This window comes from Suillus plorans (assembly GCF_016647745.1).
Source record: "Suillus plorans strain S12 chromosome Unknown HD556scaffold_6, whole genome shotgun sequence".
NCBI classification, from domain to species: domain Eukaryota; kingdom Fungi; phylum Basidiomycota; class Agaricomycetes; order Boletales; family Suillaceae; genus Suillus; species Suillus plorans.
The window spans coordinates 415,464-430,147 of NW_024537390.1; the positions used below are offsets into that span (position 1 = coordinate 415,464).

The window sequence follows — 14,684 nt, forward strand, 5'->3', positions numbered from 1 at the left end:
AAAGAAAAGGACAAGAAAACCTTTGAAGAAGCCAACTGAACTGAGGTGTTGACAAGAGAATCGCAATGGACAGCGCGGCTGCAGAGTGATCACGGTTACGAAAGATCTCTCGAGTCTCGAACTGATGCTTGCGTAGATTGTTGCATTGAATTTATCATTTGTGAAGTAGAAAGAGACGATGAGATACCAGCGCTTACCGAATAGTTGGGAGTGCCGGGGCATTGACCAGGTCCAGGAAGTTATAGACAAATGCAATGATCTGAAATCTGCGCACTTGGCTGACACCTTCATAACGCCAAGAATTACTGCTGTAATCCCGTGAGGTAGTAGCCATATGCGGCGTAAATTCACCAAATACAACAATTGTAGAGCTTCTTCTTCTGTTACTTGTGTCATGCAGCAGCGCCAACCTCGTACAAGTAGGTACCTAGGACCTTCGTCTATAATAGGACCATAAATTATCATTGACGTTTTCCTGATTAATCCACTCACTCCTTCAATGAAATTCGATCGATCCAGCTTCTCGTTGGTCGAGCTGGGGAATATGTCAACCAGTAAATAGGGGTCGTGAAAAAATCACGTACTGAGCTCCGTCATCTGCTCTGCCCATAGGCAGTAATAATACGTTTACGCCCAGGCTCTCCGCAAATGTCAGCGTCACGGGGATCGAGCCTCCTTCACGTGTGTAGTCTGGTGTCTTCTTATACACAGCCTGAACGATTTCTAATTCATGACGTGGAAGAGAATCGGTGTTTCAGACACACCTCGATAGCCTTCTTTGCAGCTTCAAAGTTCCAGTGCCTAACGTCTGCAACCCAAGGTTTACCGCCGTGTAGGTACTCTATCTCCATCTTGTTCTTGCTGTTAAACTTCGCAAACTCGGCTTCGAGGTATGCATGGACAAGGGGTATGATCTTCTCCGGAGTTTGGGGAGGAACGAGGCTGGTAAGATCGATAACACGTAGATGTTATACCGGAAATGATGAAGCGAAGCGAAGAGCCACAATCAGCGTGCGGAGTTAAATGAGGTGGGGAATGAAGTCACCGAATACTGAACTTCCCGCCCACTTTGGCAGGAATGACAGTTTTAGCTCCGACCGCTGAGAATGCCCCCTCGATGCCGTGTAGGGAAAGGGATGGCTGACGCATTCGGCCCATTAGCACGGTAGTCTTTTCCGATGACAGTGCCACCTTTATGATTCAGTCAGATGCGAGCAATCACCAAAAGAATGACCACTTGCCTTTCCACCAGCAGCCTCTTCGATATCATCTATCGTATAGTCCATCTTCTGGTAAAGCTTCCTACGTAGAATAAGTCTAGATCTCAATGAAAAGTCTGGGCACGCACAATTCGTCCTCGTCATGGGGTGGGACCATGTCATCGATGCCAGGAATCAAAATGTCTCCGTTATGATCCACAAGCTTGCTCATGAGCTTGATCAAATCTGTCATGGGTTCGTGCACCGTCCTCCCAAATAACCCTGAATGCAGATCTTGACCGGGCCCAGTAATGTTGATGCTGAAATATGCAATACCACGTAGCCCATATGTCAGTGCAGGGGTTCGGGTGTTCAGCCAGTAATTGTCACTCTGTCTCGTGCATCAGCACACATCTCCACACTGGCAGGCAACGATCACGCACGATGCACACGCAATCAACTCCGTCAAACCACCCGTCCTTACCCTTCTTCACCTCCTCCTGAATGCACTCATCCAACCCCTCGCTCCCATTCTCCTCCATACCCTCAAAACAAATTCGCAAATTCACAGGCATCGCAATTCCCAGGTTTTTATGTGCCTCTAGGACATTCAACCAGCCCAAAATCGGGCCCTTATCATCTGTCGAGCCACGACCGATCAAGCGACCTGAATCTTCGTCCACCACAAGCGTGAACGGATCCGTCTTCCAGCCGTCCGTCTTCAGTGCCTGGTTTCTGCGGTTCAGTACTGTGCCCTTTAACACAACACACACCACTACAAAGGACTCACAGGCTGCACGTCGTAGTGTCCATATATCAACACCGTCTTCTTCGCAGGGTCGCTCCCCAGGCGTCCGATAATGGCCGGAGGGAGCTGCAGCGTCTGCCCCTGCATCTCATGCGTGCCGAGATCTACGAGCTTAGTCTCGACGTCAAGCTCGTTCAACTGGCCGTTCAGCCAATTTCCCATCACAATGACGTCCTCGCGTCGACGAGCATCACTGCTGATACTGTACACATGGGAGTCTTGAATTAAGTCGGAAAGTTGATTGCACGCGAGTACAGAATCTACCTTTGAATAGCAACGGCATCGCCTAGACGCTTGATAAATGCATCTGCGTGCGTGTCGATGTAGTTGCTGAAGCTTGCTGGAGCTGGCATTGTCGTTGCTGGTGAAGAGATACCGTATGTGCTACGATCTAGGCGAGTCACTGAACCGATAAGATGAAGTGTGCATGCACGCCAAGCATCCCACTTATATCACTGTGCTGCGGCCCGGATCTACAAAGGCAACGAGCGCTATTGGTCAATCAGCCGTCCCCAAGTTAGTCGTCTCTTTATACATCGCTAGCACCACGCGCACCACCCCCTGCTCATTCCGTCCATCATCAGCAAATGAAATGCGAGACCAATAATATATCTGCAAGAAAAGGTAAAGAAAATGTCTTGAACAGAATCAGCCTAAGACGCAAGTAAGGACGATGTCGTCGTGTGGTAGTGTATGTACTGAAAAAAAAAAGCCAATATCCAGAATCCTCGTTAATGTATGTATGTCATTTTTCTCGTAGCTTTCATCATCTAACCTGTATAGTGATCACCTTGTATTGCTTCGTCGTGGAACAAAGTCGCCGTCAATAACTTACATGAAGAGGGTAGCAGCAAGGAAAATAGTTATGCAGGCATTCACACAGAGTGTACAAGCTCCACTGCGCGCTTGCAAACCTCGTCGATCCCCCACCGCTCGCCTACTCCATGCTTCAGGTCCAGGATGCCGCCCACTTCATCGCATGCTCGTAGCACCATATCGATATCCTCCTTTGTGTGCGATGCGCTAACACAGAACCGTACCCTACTGGTAACAAGCGGAGTGGCAGGATACGCCACGACAACGACAACGATCGGCGTGCTCCGCGAACGCATCATGCGCGAGAACATGCTCATCTTGCCCGGATTGAAGATGAGAAGAGGGACAATCGGGCTGAATGGATGTCCGTAGGTGATGAAACCGAGTTTCTTGAGGCCCTGATGGAGATACCGCGAGTTGAAGGCAAGACGGCGGATACGCATACGAGCTTCAGAACCATCTGCAAGAGCCGGATGGAGGTTCATCCACGTCGGCAGCATGCTTGAAGGTGCCATCACTGGGAGCTCCTCTGCACCATCCTTCAGCGTTACGATGGAGCTAGCAGGGCTGAGCGTGAGTGCGGACTTGGTCGACTGTGATGACGGAACGACGCCCATGATGCTAGCCATCGACGAGACGACCTGGGTGAGAACGGGGGGCGTCATAGCTTCTGCATACAGTCCGGAGTGACCATGCAACCGGAGAGCATCAATAAGGATTTTAGGTCCTGCGATGTATCCACCAGCAGCACCAAAGGACTTTGTGAAAGTGCCCATCAAGACATCGATCGAACGAGGAGGGATGTTAAAGTAATCTGTGACACCGCGTCCATGGGGACCCAGCGCACCGATTGAATGTGCCTCATCAACAAAGAGGAAGAACTTGGATAACATATCAACATTATAACACAACAAACTAACTGCGGTACACACCTTGTACTTCTGCTTCAGTTCGACAATTCTGGGCAGGTTCACGAGAGTGCCTTCCATAGAATACAAACCTTCGACGATGACTAAAATCTTCTTCCACGGACGATGTGTCTTGGGCTGACCCTGGCTGACCACTTCGCGCAACAAGGACTCGAGGCTTAACATATCATTGTGTTTGAACATCCGGACCTGCGCATCACTATGGCGTACACCGACGCGGATACTAGCATGGTTCAGTTCGTCGGAGATGACAAGGGATCCCTTTCCCACGAGTGCGGGGATAAAAGTAGAGTTGGTGGCGAAACCCATCGAACTGATCAATGCATCTTCCATACCAACAAAACGTGCAACGAGGGCTTCGGCAGATGCGTGGAGCTCGCTGCTCCCGCTCTCAAGACGCGTGCCGCAAGTGGAAACGCCATATCGACGGATGCTTTCCTCAACTGCGTCTGCACAGCCGCCACGGGCCTGGGCAAAACCGAGATAGTTATACGAAGAAATGTTCAGCGCACGAGTCTTGCCACCGGTGAAAATTTGAGTGTGATTGTTATCCGTGGAATACCGGTCGAGGATAACAATAGTGCGTCCCGCAACACCAGTGACAGGCTGGGAAAAGCAGTCATCCATGCGACGCTTAAGCCGACGGGTGTAAAACGAATCAAAATCCGAGTTCAATGGCGCGTAACCCTGGGTACAAAATGAATTAGATGATGGGGAGCAAGGTTGAGGGGGAAAGAAGATTGCAACGCACATCATGGGGCATAAGGTGGGTGAAATAAGACTTGGTGAAACGCTTTCCGAAGAAGTCACGCATATGACCAAAACAGAGGAGAATAAGGTAACTAATATAGGTGGTGAGGAGGATATAATATGGAGGCTCTTCAATGTTGTGCTCTTGCACAGGTTTGGAGTAGTCATGCTTAGAGACGCAACGATACGCCTCGTTTGCACAATGACCAAACTCCGTGTGAACGGTGGTGAAGACCTGTTCAGATGTTGGGGGTGTAAAGGGGTACGCGAGACAATTATTCTCATCGTCCTCGTTGAGAATGGTGTCTTCTGATGAAGCTGTGACAGAAGATGATAGTGAAAGTGCAGGGGTTGATGAAACCGAAGAATTGTCATGACTGCGAGCGCGCGTATCTGCTTGGTGAACAGCAGAAAGGTAGGACGCTGCGGTCGCCATTGACGACAACTGGCTAAACGATTTTTTCTTTTTGAAGATGGACGGAGAACGTGATGGCGGATTCAACGCCATTGGTGAAGGCATTTTTCTTGTCCTGTTCAAACCACAGAACGAGCACGATGAGGAACGGGGTAACTTATAACGACCTCAGAAAGGGATGGTATAAAAACTTTGCTTATGTCAGAAATATACACGCCCCCCCGCCCCTCTGATCGTAGTTGGCTTATTTCACTCATTACTCACTCTTGGGAACATTCCAACTCTACCGTCTTCCTGTTTTGACGGTGCAACAAATCACGTTGACCATTTATTTTGAGTATGATGACAGTGGACCCTACTGATTGCACCATCTAGCCATTACACCGTACCGACAACGCGAGAAAATCGACTTCAAGTGCGGCTGAGAACATTCGATGTGCGTGGTATGCTTCCACATGTCAAGTCTATTGATCATGATGGAGGTTGCTCAGCGCCATGTACACAATTGTTGTATTTCAATCGAGCTTAGAACCGATGTTCTGTATCGCACAAAATCCTGGAAGGAACGACTATTTTCATAAGGTCTGGCTGGGAAGACTAAGGTAATATTTTCAAGGTGACAAGCTATATGACAGGAAACTCGCCACCACCGTCTTGCCTTGAAGTCAGGACTCAGTACTTACTCCTGCAATTCAATACCTTCCTTCTTCTGCTCACAAAACTATAAAGGTCGACGCCACAAATCCTTTGCGCACTTGGGAAGCGATGACTATGGCTACTTTTTCAGCTGGTACCCTTTCAAAGAGTACCAATATTGATGATAGACATTCGAAGCCTTATCCTCCCTCGGCAACATCTGGTCCTTCTCGCCAATGCCAATGTCCCAACCCTTCCTCGTCTCCCCACCTTCGGAATGGTCTCATTCCCTCTTGTCATCGCCCGACAGCAAGCGAGTCCATTGCGCTGCAATAACGCCCAAAGCGTAGTCTTTTCGCGTAGTACACTGGCCCGTAGCTTGTAACGATCGTGCTGGAAGAAAAAAACAGGTAAGCAGTGTGTTAGGTGTCCCTCGTTCTGTTATATGCATAACCGAATCTTCAGAGGGTCTACGTGGCGCCTCCCCCTCTGTGAAGACTAATGCTCAGATTAGTCAGTTGTCCCCAGTAACAGTTCAACTTGCGGCACAACCACGCTCAACCACCCAACTACAGGTCCAGACGGCGACACAACGACCTGCTCGAGAAGACTATGTTATTGGCACGTCTCGTACTCTGGTATACTTCATGTTCACCCGCGTCACTGTCTCCGCTGTTCAGCCTGCTGCCTCTGAGTCGTGATGTAACTGTTTCCGATGTGATGTGTATTTGGTCAAGCCATCAGAGTTTGAAAGATATCGAAACTCGCTGTTCTGTCTTGTTCGCACCTGAGGCGTATGAGAAGTCGGGCCGAGAGCTCCAAAGACTTGTACATACAGTAGTTGACGTGCGGCGAGTTGGCGTGAAAGAGCTCTCCGACTCACAAGCGCGTTGCATTAAGAACGTGTACAAGACAAAAATACAACGATCAATTAACAGTAAAAACCTAGCTGAACACCAGAAAAATCAACTCGAAGTCCGTGGTAACATACTCGAAGATGTGCTGTTCTGGTTCTTCCCATTCTTCCTGTCACGAAATCCCTTTGGAGGGAAATCATTGGTCCGACCCACCCCTTTGTCTGCATCTGGCGGACCTGTAGGAGTACGCAGCACCGCAGACGCCGCAGATCCAGCATCTGCTCCCTTACCACTACCGTTCCTCACCGGCACCCCGCGTCGGCTTTCCAAATCATCACTGCCACGCTCGCCCGTTGTTCCAAATATTCGATTACGAGCTTCTTGATACTGAGCCTCACGCTCAGCAAGAGTGTTGCGCGTCTGCGAAGAAAGCGAGGTAGTGAAATTCGAGGCTGATTGAGAGGGAGAGGGCCGTTTCAGGATGCGCATCGTCGGTTGGAAGGCAGCTGGGGGAGGGGGGACGACGCATGTCCCGGTGCTTGAGGGAGAGATGATGAGTTCTGGCATGGGTGCTTTGCTGTTTCTGCAATGTGCAGAGGAGTTAACGCTGGGGCTGACAGCTGAAGGAGAACAGTAGACTCACGCGTCTTCCCAAACTTTGGCGTTATCTTCTTCCTCATCTTCATCGTTATCCCAGTCGTCTGGAACGATCCGTTGGGCCTTCCGCTGTGATTTAGTTGCAGCGCCTAGGCCAGAGTAATCCTAAAGAGGTACCGTCAGGTCTCGTGGTCCAGTATCAAACATCATTACTTGCACTGGGCTGGTCCCAAACGTCTGCAGATGTGGATCCTTGGGAGCTGGTATCGATCGTGTTCATCTAGGCTCTAGGATTTAAAGATTCACTCTATCATGAAACGTCTATGATAACACCAAATCACCGTCAGTGGCTCTGCAAGCTCCGCTGACAATCAGCACGTGGCCACTGACCAACAACGTTGCGCTGAGTGACCTAACATACCTACTCCTACGAGAATGAGTGCAAGAGGAACGTTGCAATATGTTAGACCCAGACAATTGAATAATAAGCACATATGATCACAATCGACTCCAGTAGCTCGAGACCCAATCTGCTTTGAGTCTTGCAATTGGCCCGGCACGAGCAATTGCAACGCGTCACCAACAACCAGAAAAGGAAAATCAATCTTTCGTCGACATCAACACTACATAGTACTGCTCAGCGCTCAACAGCATTTATGTAGAATAGCATTGCACGCAAGCACGAAATGATACGTAGATCAAAACAACAGCGAGAACAGCATAAACGCATACGATCGAAACCAAGACCTCAACGTGTCTAGCACGTACGAACATTCAATCATTCCTCATCGTCGTCATCATGGTGCGCCCCAGGCCTGAACAACGCCAACAAATCATCCATGCCGAGTTTCATATTCTTCATCTTCTCTCCACTCAACGCCGCTTTCGTAAGCTCGCGTTTCTTCTCTTGAAGCTATATAGCGTCATCGCTCGATTACAGCTTTGATTGCAAATGTTACATAACTTACCTCAAGGATCCGCTCTTCGACGGTCTCGGGAACAGTGAGCTTGAAGATATTGACTTCGCGTGTTTGCCCGAAGCGATGCGCACGATCGAATGCTTGGTCCTATCCCCGCGGTTAATTCTGATTTTTTTAAAAAGTGAGTCTGGGACGGACCTCAAGCGCAGGGTTCCACCACATGTCAACGAGGACCACATTATTGCAGCAGGTCAAATTCAACCCTAGAACGCAAAGATTAGGGACTCGCCATCATTGTGAGTTGGAGGGAACGTACCAGTACTTCCGGCCTTGAATGAAATCAGGATACAGCGCGTGTTCTTACTGTTTCGAATTTTCTCCAGCGATGCCTCACGCTTATCCTTCGTCATGCTTCCATCATCTACATAGCGCCATCATAGCAAGTCAGAAACCTCAAGTGACGAGAAGCCAAAAAACATACATCGGGCAAACTTGATTCCCTCCGCAGTCAAAAATGGTTCGATCAGATCCAACATGCTGGTGAATTGAGAAAAAATAATCGTTTTTTCAGCACTCTCGCTTCGTTCATCCACATCCCGAAGAATTTCCAACAGCTTGCGAATCTTCGCCGAATCCGGAGGTAAGTTAGGATCACGAGCGGTTGGTGCGGCCACAGACTTGCGTCGGGCCTTGGCAGCGATTTCGATACAGTCAGGACAGTGGTCTGAATCGGAAGAGGTGAGGCTGCGCAAAGAAGACGAGTTAGAATTCCTACTGTATGTCAGCGAAGGTAACATACTTTGCCTGACACAACTGGCATTTCTTGCCGTTCGAGACACCCATCTGTCCTAAAAGTGTCGCAAGCTCGTCGGCATCTTCATCACCATCATCGCTCTTAGTGGGGCGAGGCTCGGCGGCCTCAGAGTCGATGCGGTAGTCCTTGTACACAAGGGACGGATGGTTGCAAGCTAGTGAATCTGAATTAGCATGTGATGCAACGTCAGTACACGAGTCAACCTACCTTGCCTTAGTCTCAGGAGCATAAGCAACACGTGAGTATAATTCTTGGACGCTTCGTTGGCCTGAACAAGTTTGTCAAGTTCGTTTGTCATGCGTTTCGAGAGCGTGCTGTAAAATGCTTGTTCGTCTGAATCAAATTTGCATTGAACAACAGTCAAATGCCGTGCCGGAAGGGATATGATAGGTTTTCCATTAAGGACGAAATCCTTGGTACGTCGGAGCATGATGGATTGGAGAACGACCTGCACAAGAGGTCGAGTTGTAGGGCAATGATTCAATACACATGCACAAAAGGACCCACATGAAGTCGTTTAAGGGCACGTACTGGTCGCCCAGCCTTGATAGGCTGTGCGATCTGTTCGTTGAAGTTTTGCCAGTCGTTGAGCGGACGCACACGGATAAATTTGAGGAGAGAGAACAGTTCATCCACTGTATTTTGCCTGAAAAGAAATTTGTAGGACTGCCTTCACATAACGCGAACTTTAAACGCACATGGGTGTGCCTGTAAGACACCAGCGAAACTTCCCATCTAGTTCGCAGCATGCAATAGCCGCTTTCGTATTCCTGTTCTTGATATTGTGTGCTTCATCTTTGTATACACGTCATGTGATTATTCAGCCAACACGGGTGGCGACGCACCAAGGACAATTCTAAACCATTTCACGCGGAACAATGCGTCCTTGCCCTTTGCCCTTCCAGGCTTCTTCCTCGTGACAATCTCATCAGAATCAGAGTCCGAGTCCGATTGGGATGCTGCCTTCTTGGATTTTGACTTGGACTTGGATTCGTCCTTTGCGGGAGGTGCAAATGTCGCGTATTCAGAAGCTACAATGGAATACGAAGTGACCACAACGTGTGCAGACTTGAGTTTCAGAGGGTCTGTGCTGCATTAAGTTGGATACCATTTGGAGTGGAAAGCACCCACCCGTGGTACGGCTTTGTCCGTGGTGTTCAATCACACGTAATCCTACAGCCATCTTCGCGATCTCGGAGGCCCATTGAGAGACGAGCGCAACTGGACAAACGACCCTAGAAATCATGAACTTAACAAACAAAATATCAAAGACAATTGACCTACAAGGTCGTGGCAGCCCAACCGTCCGCTTTATCAGATTTTTTGGCACGACCATCGACGATTCGCGTAAGTGTCTGAATAGTCTTTCCGAGACTGCACAAAAAAAGCTTGACTACACGCTAGGAGCAATAGTACTGAAAGTCTTACCCCATATCGTCTGCAAGTATTCCACCTCTCTTCTTACCTGTTTCTTTATCACGCATCCAAGCACGACCAAGGACCTGATGCGGGAGAAGTGTAATACCATCTTGGAAGCCCTCCACAATGGCTTCCTCCATGTCGATCTCAATTTCATCATCAGGGGTGATACTATCTTCTACGAGAGCACGCAACGCCTTTTCAGTCTCGGTAGCGGACATCCGGGGCTCGTAGATGTGTGGCTGATGGGACGCATCCACCATCGAATTAAAGTTGGAAGGGCCCGGAAGAATATCACGGTTTGAAGGAATGTGAACAGGTGCTGGCACCTGTTTGCGCTCGAGAGGAGGCACGGGAAGGGCCTGTTTCAAGGTATCCATGACGAAATTGTTACGAGCAGCAGCTGGTGGGGGTTGAGCAGAGGATCGCGACTGGGCAATAGGTCTATTTAACAGCATCACCAAAAATTGTGAGTCGCACGCCACGCTGAGAAAAGCGAATACGTACAAGTCCTCGTTTTCTTCGTCAGAAGATATTACGATTGTTGTTCGGCCTCTGTGTCGAGCTGTCGGTGCCACCGTTGAGGTTGCAGAAGATGTAGAAGAACTTGAAATAGACTACACAATATCGTGTTGAGTGAAGAGATAAAGTTAAACATGAGGACGTACGATTACGCTTGGCAGTTCTGAAGTCTTTGCATCAGTTGGTTTCTTGAACTCTGGGTATAAACTAGGGTCAAATGCCATCTGTTTGCGACTGGGAAGTTGCTCAGGTATTATTCAGAATCTTATACATGGTACATACAGGCGTTCCATGGTTGTAGGTGGTCAGGGTATGGATTAGTTGAAGATGGTTGAATGATCGCGGTTGAAGAAGTGTAATTAAAACAACGCGTCGCACCTAATTGATCGTCACGTGGTCGTTTGTATTACATACTCAAACTCGCGTCCACATTTTATTACTAGGTACTACGTCGGATTGCTTGCACGTACCACTGGCATGAGCTCACACCGTGCACACACACGTTCCGACTACCTTTTTTTCCTCTCCTACCGAACTCGCTGGTACAGTCCACTCTTCCTTAATGATTACACGTATACATGAAACTTAACTCATGTCAAGGATTGATAACGACCAGTACTCACACGTCAACAATTCCGTCTACTACCACCTCTTTGATTCTGTAGTAAACACTTTTCTCATCCAACGATGCGGACTCACCCCTGATTCTGCCCAAATTGGACTGGTGGTCTCGTCCCACTGCCAGGTAAGTACTAGTGCCAAACGGCTCTACGCCCTGATCAGGTGTTCACAACTCCAGTAATAGTTTTTCTCCCCCCTGTCATTTCCTCAGGTCCTGGATCTCGGCCTTCGGGTAGTGAAGCTCGGTTCAAGTTCTGTGACGTATGAGGTCGCGGTGTTTGAGGAGGGAAAAGATGCACCCGCAGCTGTTGGGGGTTACACCCATGTTTTTGTTGAACGGGGGTCCAGGAAGAGCAGCCCCATGACTGATCTTCTGCGGGAAGGTCTTTCAAGCCTCTTATCGACCAATGAGAGTTTGGAATCTAAGCTTTGAAGTGCACTTACACTAAATCGTGGAATTCTTCGAACTCGCTGATGAACGAGAGGGTGCTGCGACAAGCACGCTTACCTGATTCCCTGATTTTCTAGTATGACAACCAGTCTAACCTTTGCACTTTTGTGCCACATCTCTGGTGCTCGCGTGCCCTCCACATGACCGATGTGATCCTATGTACCATGATTTGGAAGGCCTTCCCAGATTATGACTACTAGGCGATTACTTTCTTTCTTGGCGAACGCTAGGAACAGTATCATAATATATGCGACTCCCCTGTTCTAGATTTGTGTTATCGTGCCGCGTATAAGCGCTGCGACTCCACCATCGAGTAATTTCAATACACTCACACCAGGTCCCGATTCAGAAATAGGAGCCTTCGTCTGTGCGTTCTCATGACCAAGCTCTAGCACACACGCTTGACAGGATCGTTCTCAACACTGCGATCAATGTCTTTGCAAACTAAGTACAGCCAACCCCCACTGGCACATCCGTCTGTGAGACGATTCGCGGATTAGTTTTCAAGATGAACTATGTGATCTCCGAGTCGGAGTCTAGCCTCATTGTGTGCATATATAAGAAAATTCAAACTACTAATGTACATTTTTAGTTTAGAATCCATAGAATTTGTTGACCAGAATCAGGCTAGCTGCACAGCGGAAATCACTTACATACATGCAGCTACAATATCTCAACTGTCCTGATGGAGTTCATTATGTTACGAACAGCCTGATCAGCCTGTCTTCTGTGGCGATAACCGGTCATGAAGCCCATTTACCCTGGCTTAACGGGTGGAGCCAGGTGCTATCTGACTTCAGTGACAGGATATACAGGGCAAGGTAGATCAAGGCGGTGGTGCGCAAAACGAGCAACGTTCAGGGACTCATGTATGTTGCATAATGTCGAAGCCAACTTTACGGCCCCGACACGTCGCACAAGCAGACCAATCTCTGTATTCCTTCATCAGACAATAATAGCAGTATGAATAATGGAGCTTCATGTCGACTGGAAGATAGCCATGATTCAAGTTGTCCAACCCAGTTCAGGGCAGTAATATCACCCGAATGAGTCACGATCTCCTGCAACAACGGCCCGAGAGCGGTTTGCCTCTTCTCGCTATCGCTGGTAGGAGGACGCCGAAGATGTCAAACTGCGAGAATGCGATATCTTCCTATAATGTGATGACACGCTGATTAGATTCTCCTATCATTCCTGGACAGAAGGCGACAAGGGCCCGTGCATCCGACTATGCCCGTCAAATCGTTCAACTGCTGCACAATCACGTTAACAGACTGTTTGTGATTGGGAGGATAGTCGAGATAAAGGGACTAATCTTGTTGGTAGAAGAGAATCCTTAAACAGTCCATCCCCATGTATTCAAAGCGCTCTTTGCCAGCGCGCCAGACCAAACATGGAATTGACCATTTCTAACGTTGAAGCTCGACAACATTGTTATGCTTATCACGAGCAATGACTGCATGCCACCAACTGGGTTTAAGTCGTATGCGATCTGATCCCAGTAAGACATGCAGTAGTGGTTCGTGCCCTTCCCATCTATGTGATAGTATGGCATAATGGAAGTACGATGAGCCCCATTCGGAGGTCTGCATGCTCCGTTGATAATGACAAACGCTCCTTGTGCTCGGTGCTCGTTGTGAAGGCATTTATCTGTGCCTCTCGATCACATAAACGTCCAGTAGAAACAAGTAGGCAACTTCCATTTGAGCGCCAATCACCCACCCAACAGCAGCTTCTGCTTCGAAAGGAGACATACTGTTGGCGCAGCTCTGAAGACAGTCAAGCATACTGACACGTGTGTTATTGAGGGCCTACCTCGCACCTGAATGCTAAAAGCATGTTCGGGGAGTATGTATCATTTTGAAGGGCATCGGTAGCATCGTCATAAGCGTTGTGCACCGTGTAGCGCTGCATACTTCTGCTCATCATCAAAGACGAAGGGTTGAGATCGATGGCCGCAGTGGTTATGGATTCCTAAAATGAGTGCCGGCTACGAAAAGATACATAGGTGCGCTGGGGTTTGCAATCATGATATCGGTTATTGAATCGGCTAGTGGCCGCTGTGAGCCTGTGACTGTGGCAGAACAGAACCGTGAGAGCAGCTCCGAACTTTCGGGCATCAACAACGTTTCGTGATCATGAGTCTCCACTGATAATCTCGAAGATCCCGCATCAATCCTACTTGATGAAACCGCTGAGTTTACTCGATAACGCGCAAAAAATGATGGACACCCAGTTGGCCTCGGATCCGGGATTGGCCACACTACACCAGGTTGATCACCGTCGAGGATAGCCTTGTCGTGCTGGCATCTGCAGCCAACTGCAGAGGCTGGCGTTCATAACTTCATCACTCGTATCCATCCGCATCAGTGGCGTCTTCAAATCGATCTGCACAACAAAGTGCACGGCCACGGCCTTCCCGGCTGACAGCAACATAACTCCCTCGAAGTGTGTGATTATTTCCCTCGTCCTTAGACTTCAATGACAATAAGAATAAGTGCGCAGGATGGCAAGTACTGGACGCAGTCACGATTGGCTGGTGCTGGTGTTCCACAATCGATTAGACGTCCTTGCAACCTATCACGTTCCTGTGCTCCATGGCTTTATCAGTCGCTAGGACTGAGCTCTGAGCTGCATCTGGTGAAAAGTCCATCAAGTCGATCCCCCATAAGTGGGCGTCAGTAATGGGTCGTCTCCGATTGGTCTAAGTTGGCGTCGCTACTGGCTATCCTTGGGCCATTCAATTGACTGTTCCACTATTTTGTTCCATCTTCAAAGTCCTACAAACGAGCAACCTCGTCTTCCGAGCCTGTCACCACGGGTAAACGTGCGACCGCCTGACACCTGTGCGGGTCCTCCAATTCTCAAAAGGGGTTGATCGTTGTAATTCCGATTCTGTCATTCTCTTGTGGTAGAGATTGTCGGTCTCT

The 14,684-nt window shown here is 48.7% G+C and overlaps 5 protein-coding genes across 5 annotated transcripts; 1 reads left to right on the forward strand and 4 right to left on the reverse strand.

Moving 5' to 3' along the window:
* Positions 1–392: 392 nt before the first annotated feature.
* HD556DRAFT_1494170 (uncharacterized protein) lies at positions 393–2,718 on the reverse strand (the record flags this gene model as incomplete). Its single annotated transcript, XM_041308852.1, has 10 exons — positions 2,272–2,718; positions 1,990–2,209; positions 1,643–1,927; positions 1,349–1,590; positions 1,242–1,302; positions 1,046–1,191; positions 765–942; positions 585–712; positions 493–535; positions 393–440 (listed from the first exon to the last, which is right to left on the reverse strand). The coding sequence occupies exons 1-10, from the start codon at positions 2,358–2,360 to the stop codon at positions 393–395; spliced, it is 1,440 nt and encodes a 479-aa protein (XP_041165312.1). The 5' UTR covers positions 2,361–2,718.
* On the reverse strand, positions 2,497–5,157 carry HD556DRAFT_800294 (pyridoxal phosphate-dependent transferase). The gene is made up of 4 exons (XM_041311668.1): positions 4,504–5,157; positions 3,756–4,439; positions 2,843–3,704; positions 2,497–2,782 (listed from the first exon to the last, which is right to left on the reverse strand). The coding sequence occupies exons 1-3, from the start codon at positions 5,020–5,022 to the stop codon at positions 2,883–2,885; spliced, it is 2,025 nt and encodes a 674-aa protein (XP_041165313.1). The 5' UTR covers positions 5,023–5,157; the 3' UTR covers positions 2,497–2,782; positions 2,843–2,882.
* A 1,253-nt stretch (positions 5,158–6,410) lies between these two features.
* HD556DRAFT_1335221 (uncharacterized protein) lies at positions 6,411–7,558 on the reverse strand. The gene is made up of 4 exons (XM_041301867.1): positions 7,429–7,558; positions 7,225–7,366; positions 7,054–7,172; positions 6,411–6,993 (listed from the first exon to the last, which is right to left on the reverse strand). Exons 2-4 carry the CDS (start codon positions 7,285–7,287, stop codon positions 6,519–6,521), a joined length of 657 nt encoding a protein of 218 aa, XP_041165314.1. The 5' UTR covers positions 7,288–7,366; positions 7,429–7,558; the 3' UTR covers positions 6,411–6,518.
* Positions 7,559–7,618: 60 nt separating this feature from the next.
* On the reverse strand, positions 7,619–11,027 carry HD556DRAFT_1335227 (SNF2 family N-terminal domain-containing protein). Its single transcript, XM_041301868.1, has 16 exons — positions 10,965–11,027; positions 10,829–10,916; positions 10,668–10,777; positions 10,170–10,604; positions 10,026–10,115; positions 9,873–9,976; positions 9,587–9,826; positions 9,440–9,536; positions 9,249–9,387; positions 8,949–9,189; positions 8,727–8,895; positions 8,409–8,671; positions 8,244–8,348; positions 8,126–8,190; positions 7,976–8,074; positions 7,619–7,920 (listed from the first exon to the last, which is right to left on the reverse strand). The coding sequence occupies exons 1-16, from the start codon at positions 10,973–10,975 to the stop codon at positions 7,786–7,788; spliced, it is 2,391 nt and encodes a 796-aa protein (XP_041165315.1). The 5' UTR covers positions 10,976–11,027; the 3' UTR covers positions 7,619–7,785.
* An 85-nt stretch (positions 11,028–11,112) lies between these two features.
* On the forward strand, positions 11,113–11,993 carry HD556DRAFT_800507 (HotDog domain-containing protein). Its single transcript, XM_041311669.1, has 3 exons — positions 11,113–11,224; positions 11,283–11,427; positions 11,488–11,993. The coding sequence occupies exons 1-3, from the start codon at positions 11,160–11,162 to the stop codon at positions 11,734–11,736; spliced, it is 459 nt and encodes a 152-aa protein (XP_041165316.1). The 5' UTR covers positions 11,113–11,159; the 3' UTR covers positions 11,737–11,993.
* The last annotated feature ends 2,691 nt before the right edge of the window (positions 11,994–14,684 follow it).

Bases quoted from the DNA above. Each gene is read 5' to 3' on its own strand.
- HD556DRAFT_800294 (XM_041311668.1), bottom strand. From the start codon at position 5,022: ATGCCTTCACCAATGGCGTTGAATCCGCCATCACGTTCTCCGTCCATC. The intron at 4,440-4,503 runs GTGCGTTGCAAT...TTTTGTACCCAG, and splicing joins CCCACCTTATGCCCCATGAT to GGTTACGCGCCATTGAACTC. The intron at 3,705-3,755 runs GTGTGTACCGCA...ATGTTATCCAAG, and splicing joins AACTGAAGCAGAAGTACAAG to TTCTTCCTCTTTGTTGATGA.
- HD556DRAFT_1335221 (XM_041301867.1), bottom strand. From the start codon at position 7,287: ATGAACACGATCGATACCAGCTCCCAAGGATCCACATCTGCAGACGTT. The intron at 7,173-7,224 runs GCAAGTAATGAT...GTACCTCTTTAG, and splicing joins ACGTTTGGGACCAGCCCAGT to GATTACTCTGGCCTAGGCGC. The intron at 6,994-7,053 runs GTGAGTCTACTG...TGCACATTGCAG, and splicing joins GCCAAAGTTTGGGAAGACGC to AAACAGCAAAGCACCCATGC.
- HD556DRAFT_1335227 (XM_041301868.1), bottom strand. The intron at 10,778-10,828 runs GTACGTCCTCAT...GATATTGTGTAG, and splicing joins CAGAACTGCCAAGCGTAATC to TCTATTTCAAGTTCTTCTAC. The intron at 8,075-8,125 runs GTCCGTCCCAGA...CCGCGGGGATAG, and splicing joins GGTGGAACCCTGCGCTTGAG to GACCAAGCATTCGATCGTGC.
- HD556DRAFT_800507 (XM_041311669.1), top strand. From the start codon at position 11,160: ATGAGCTCACACCGTGCACACACACGTTCCGACTACCTTTTTTTCCTC. The intron at 11,225-11,282 runs GTACAGTCCACT...ACTCATGTCAAG, and splicing joins CTCTCCTACCGAACTCGCTG to GATTGATAACGACCAGTACT. The intron at 11,428-11,487 runs GTAAGTACTAGT...CTCCAGTAATAG, and splicing joins TGGTCTCGTCCCACTGCCAG to TTTTTCTCCCCCCTGTCATT.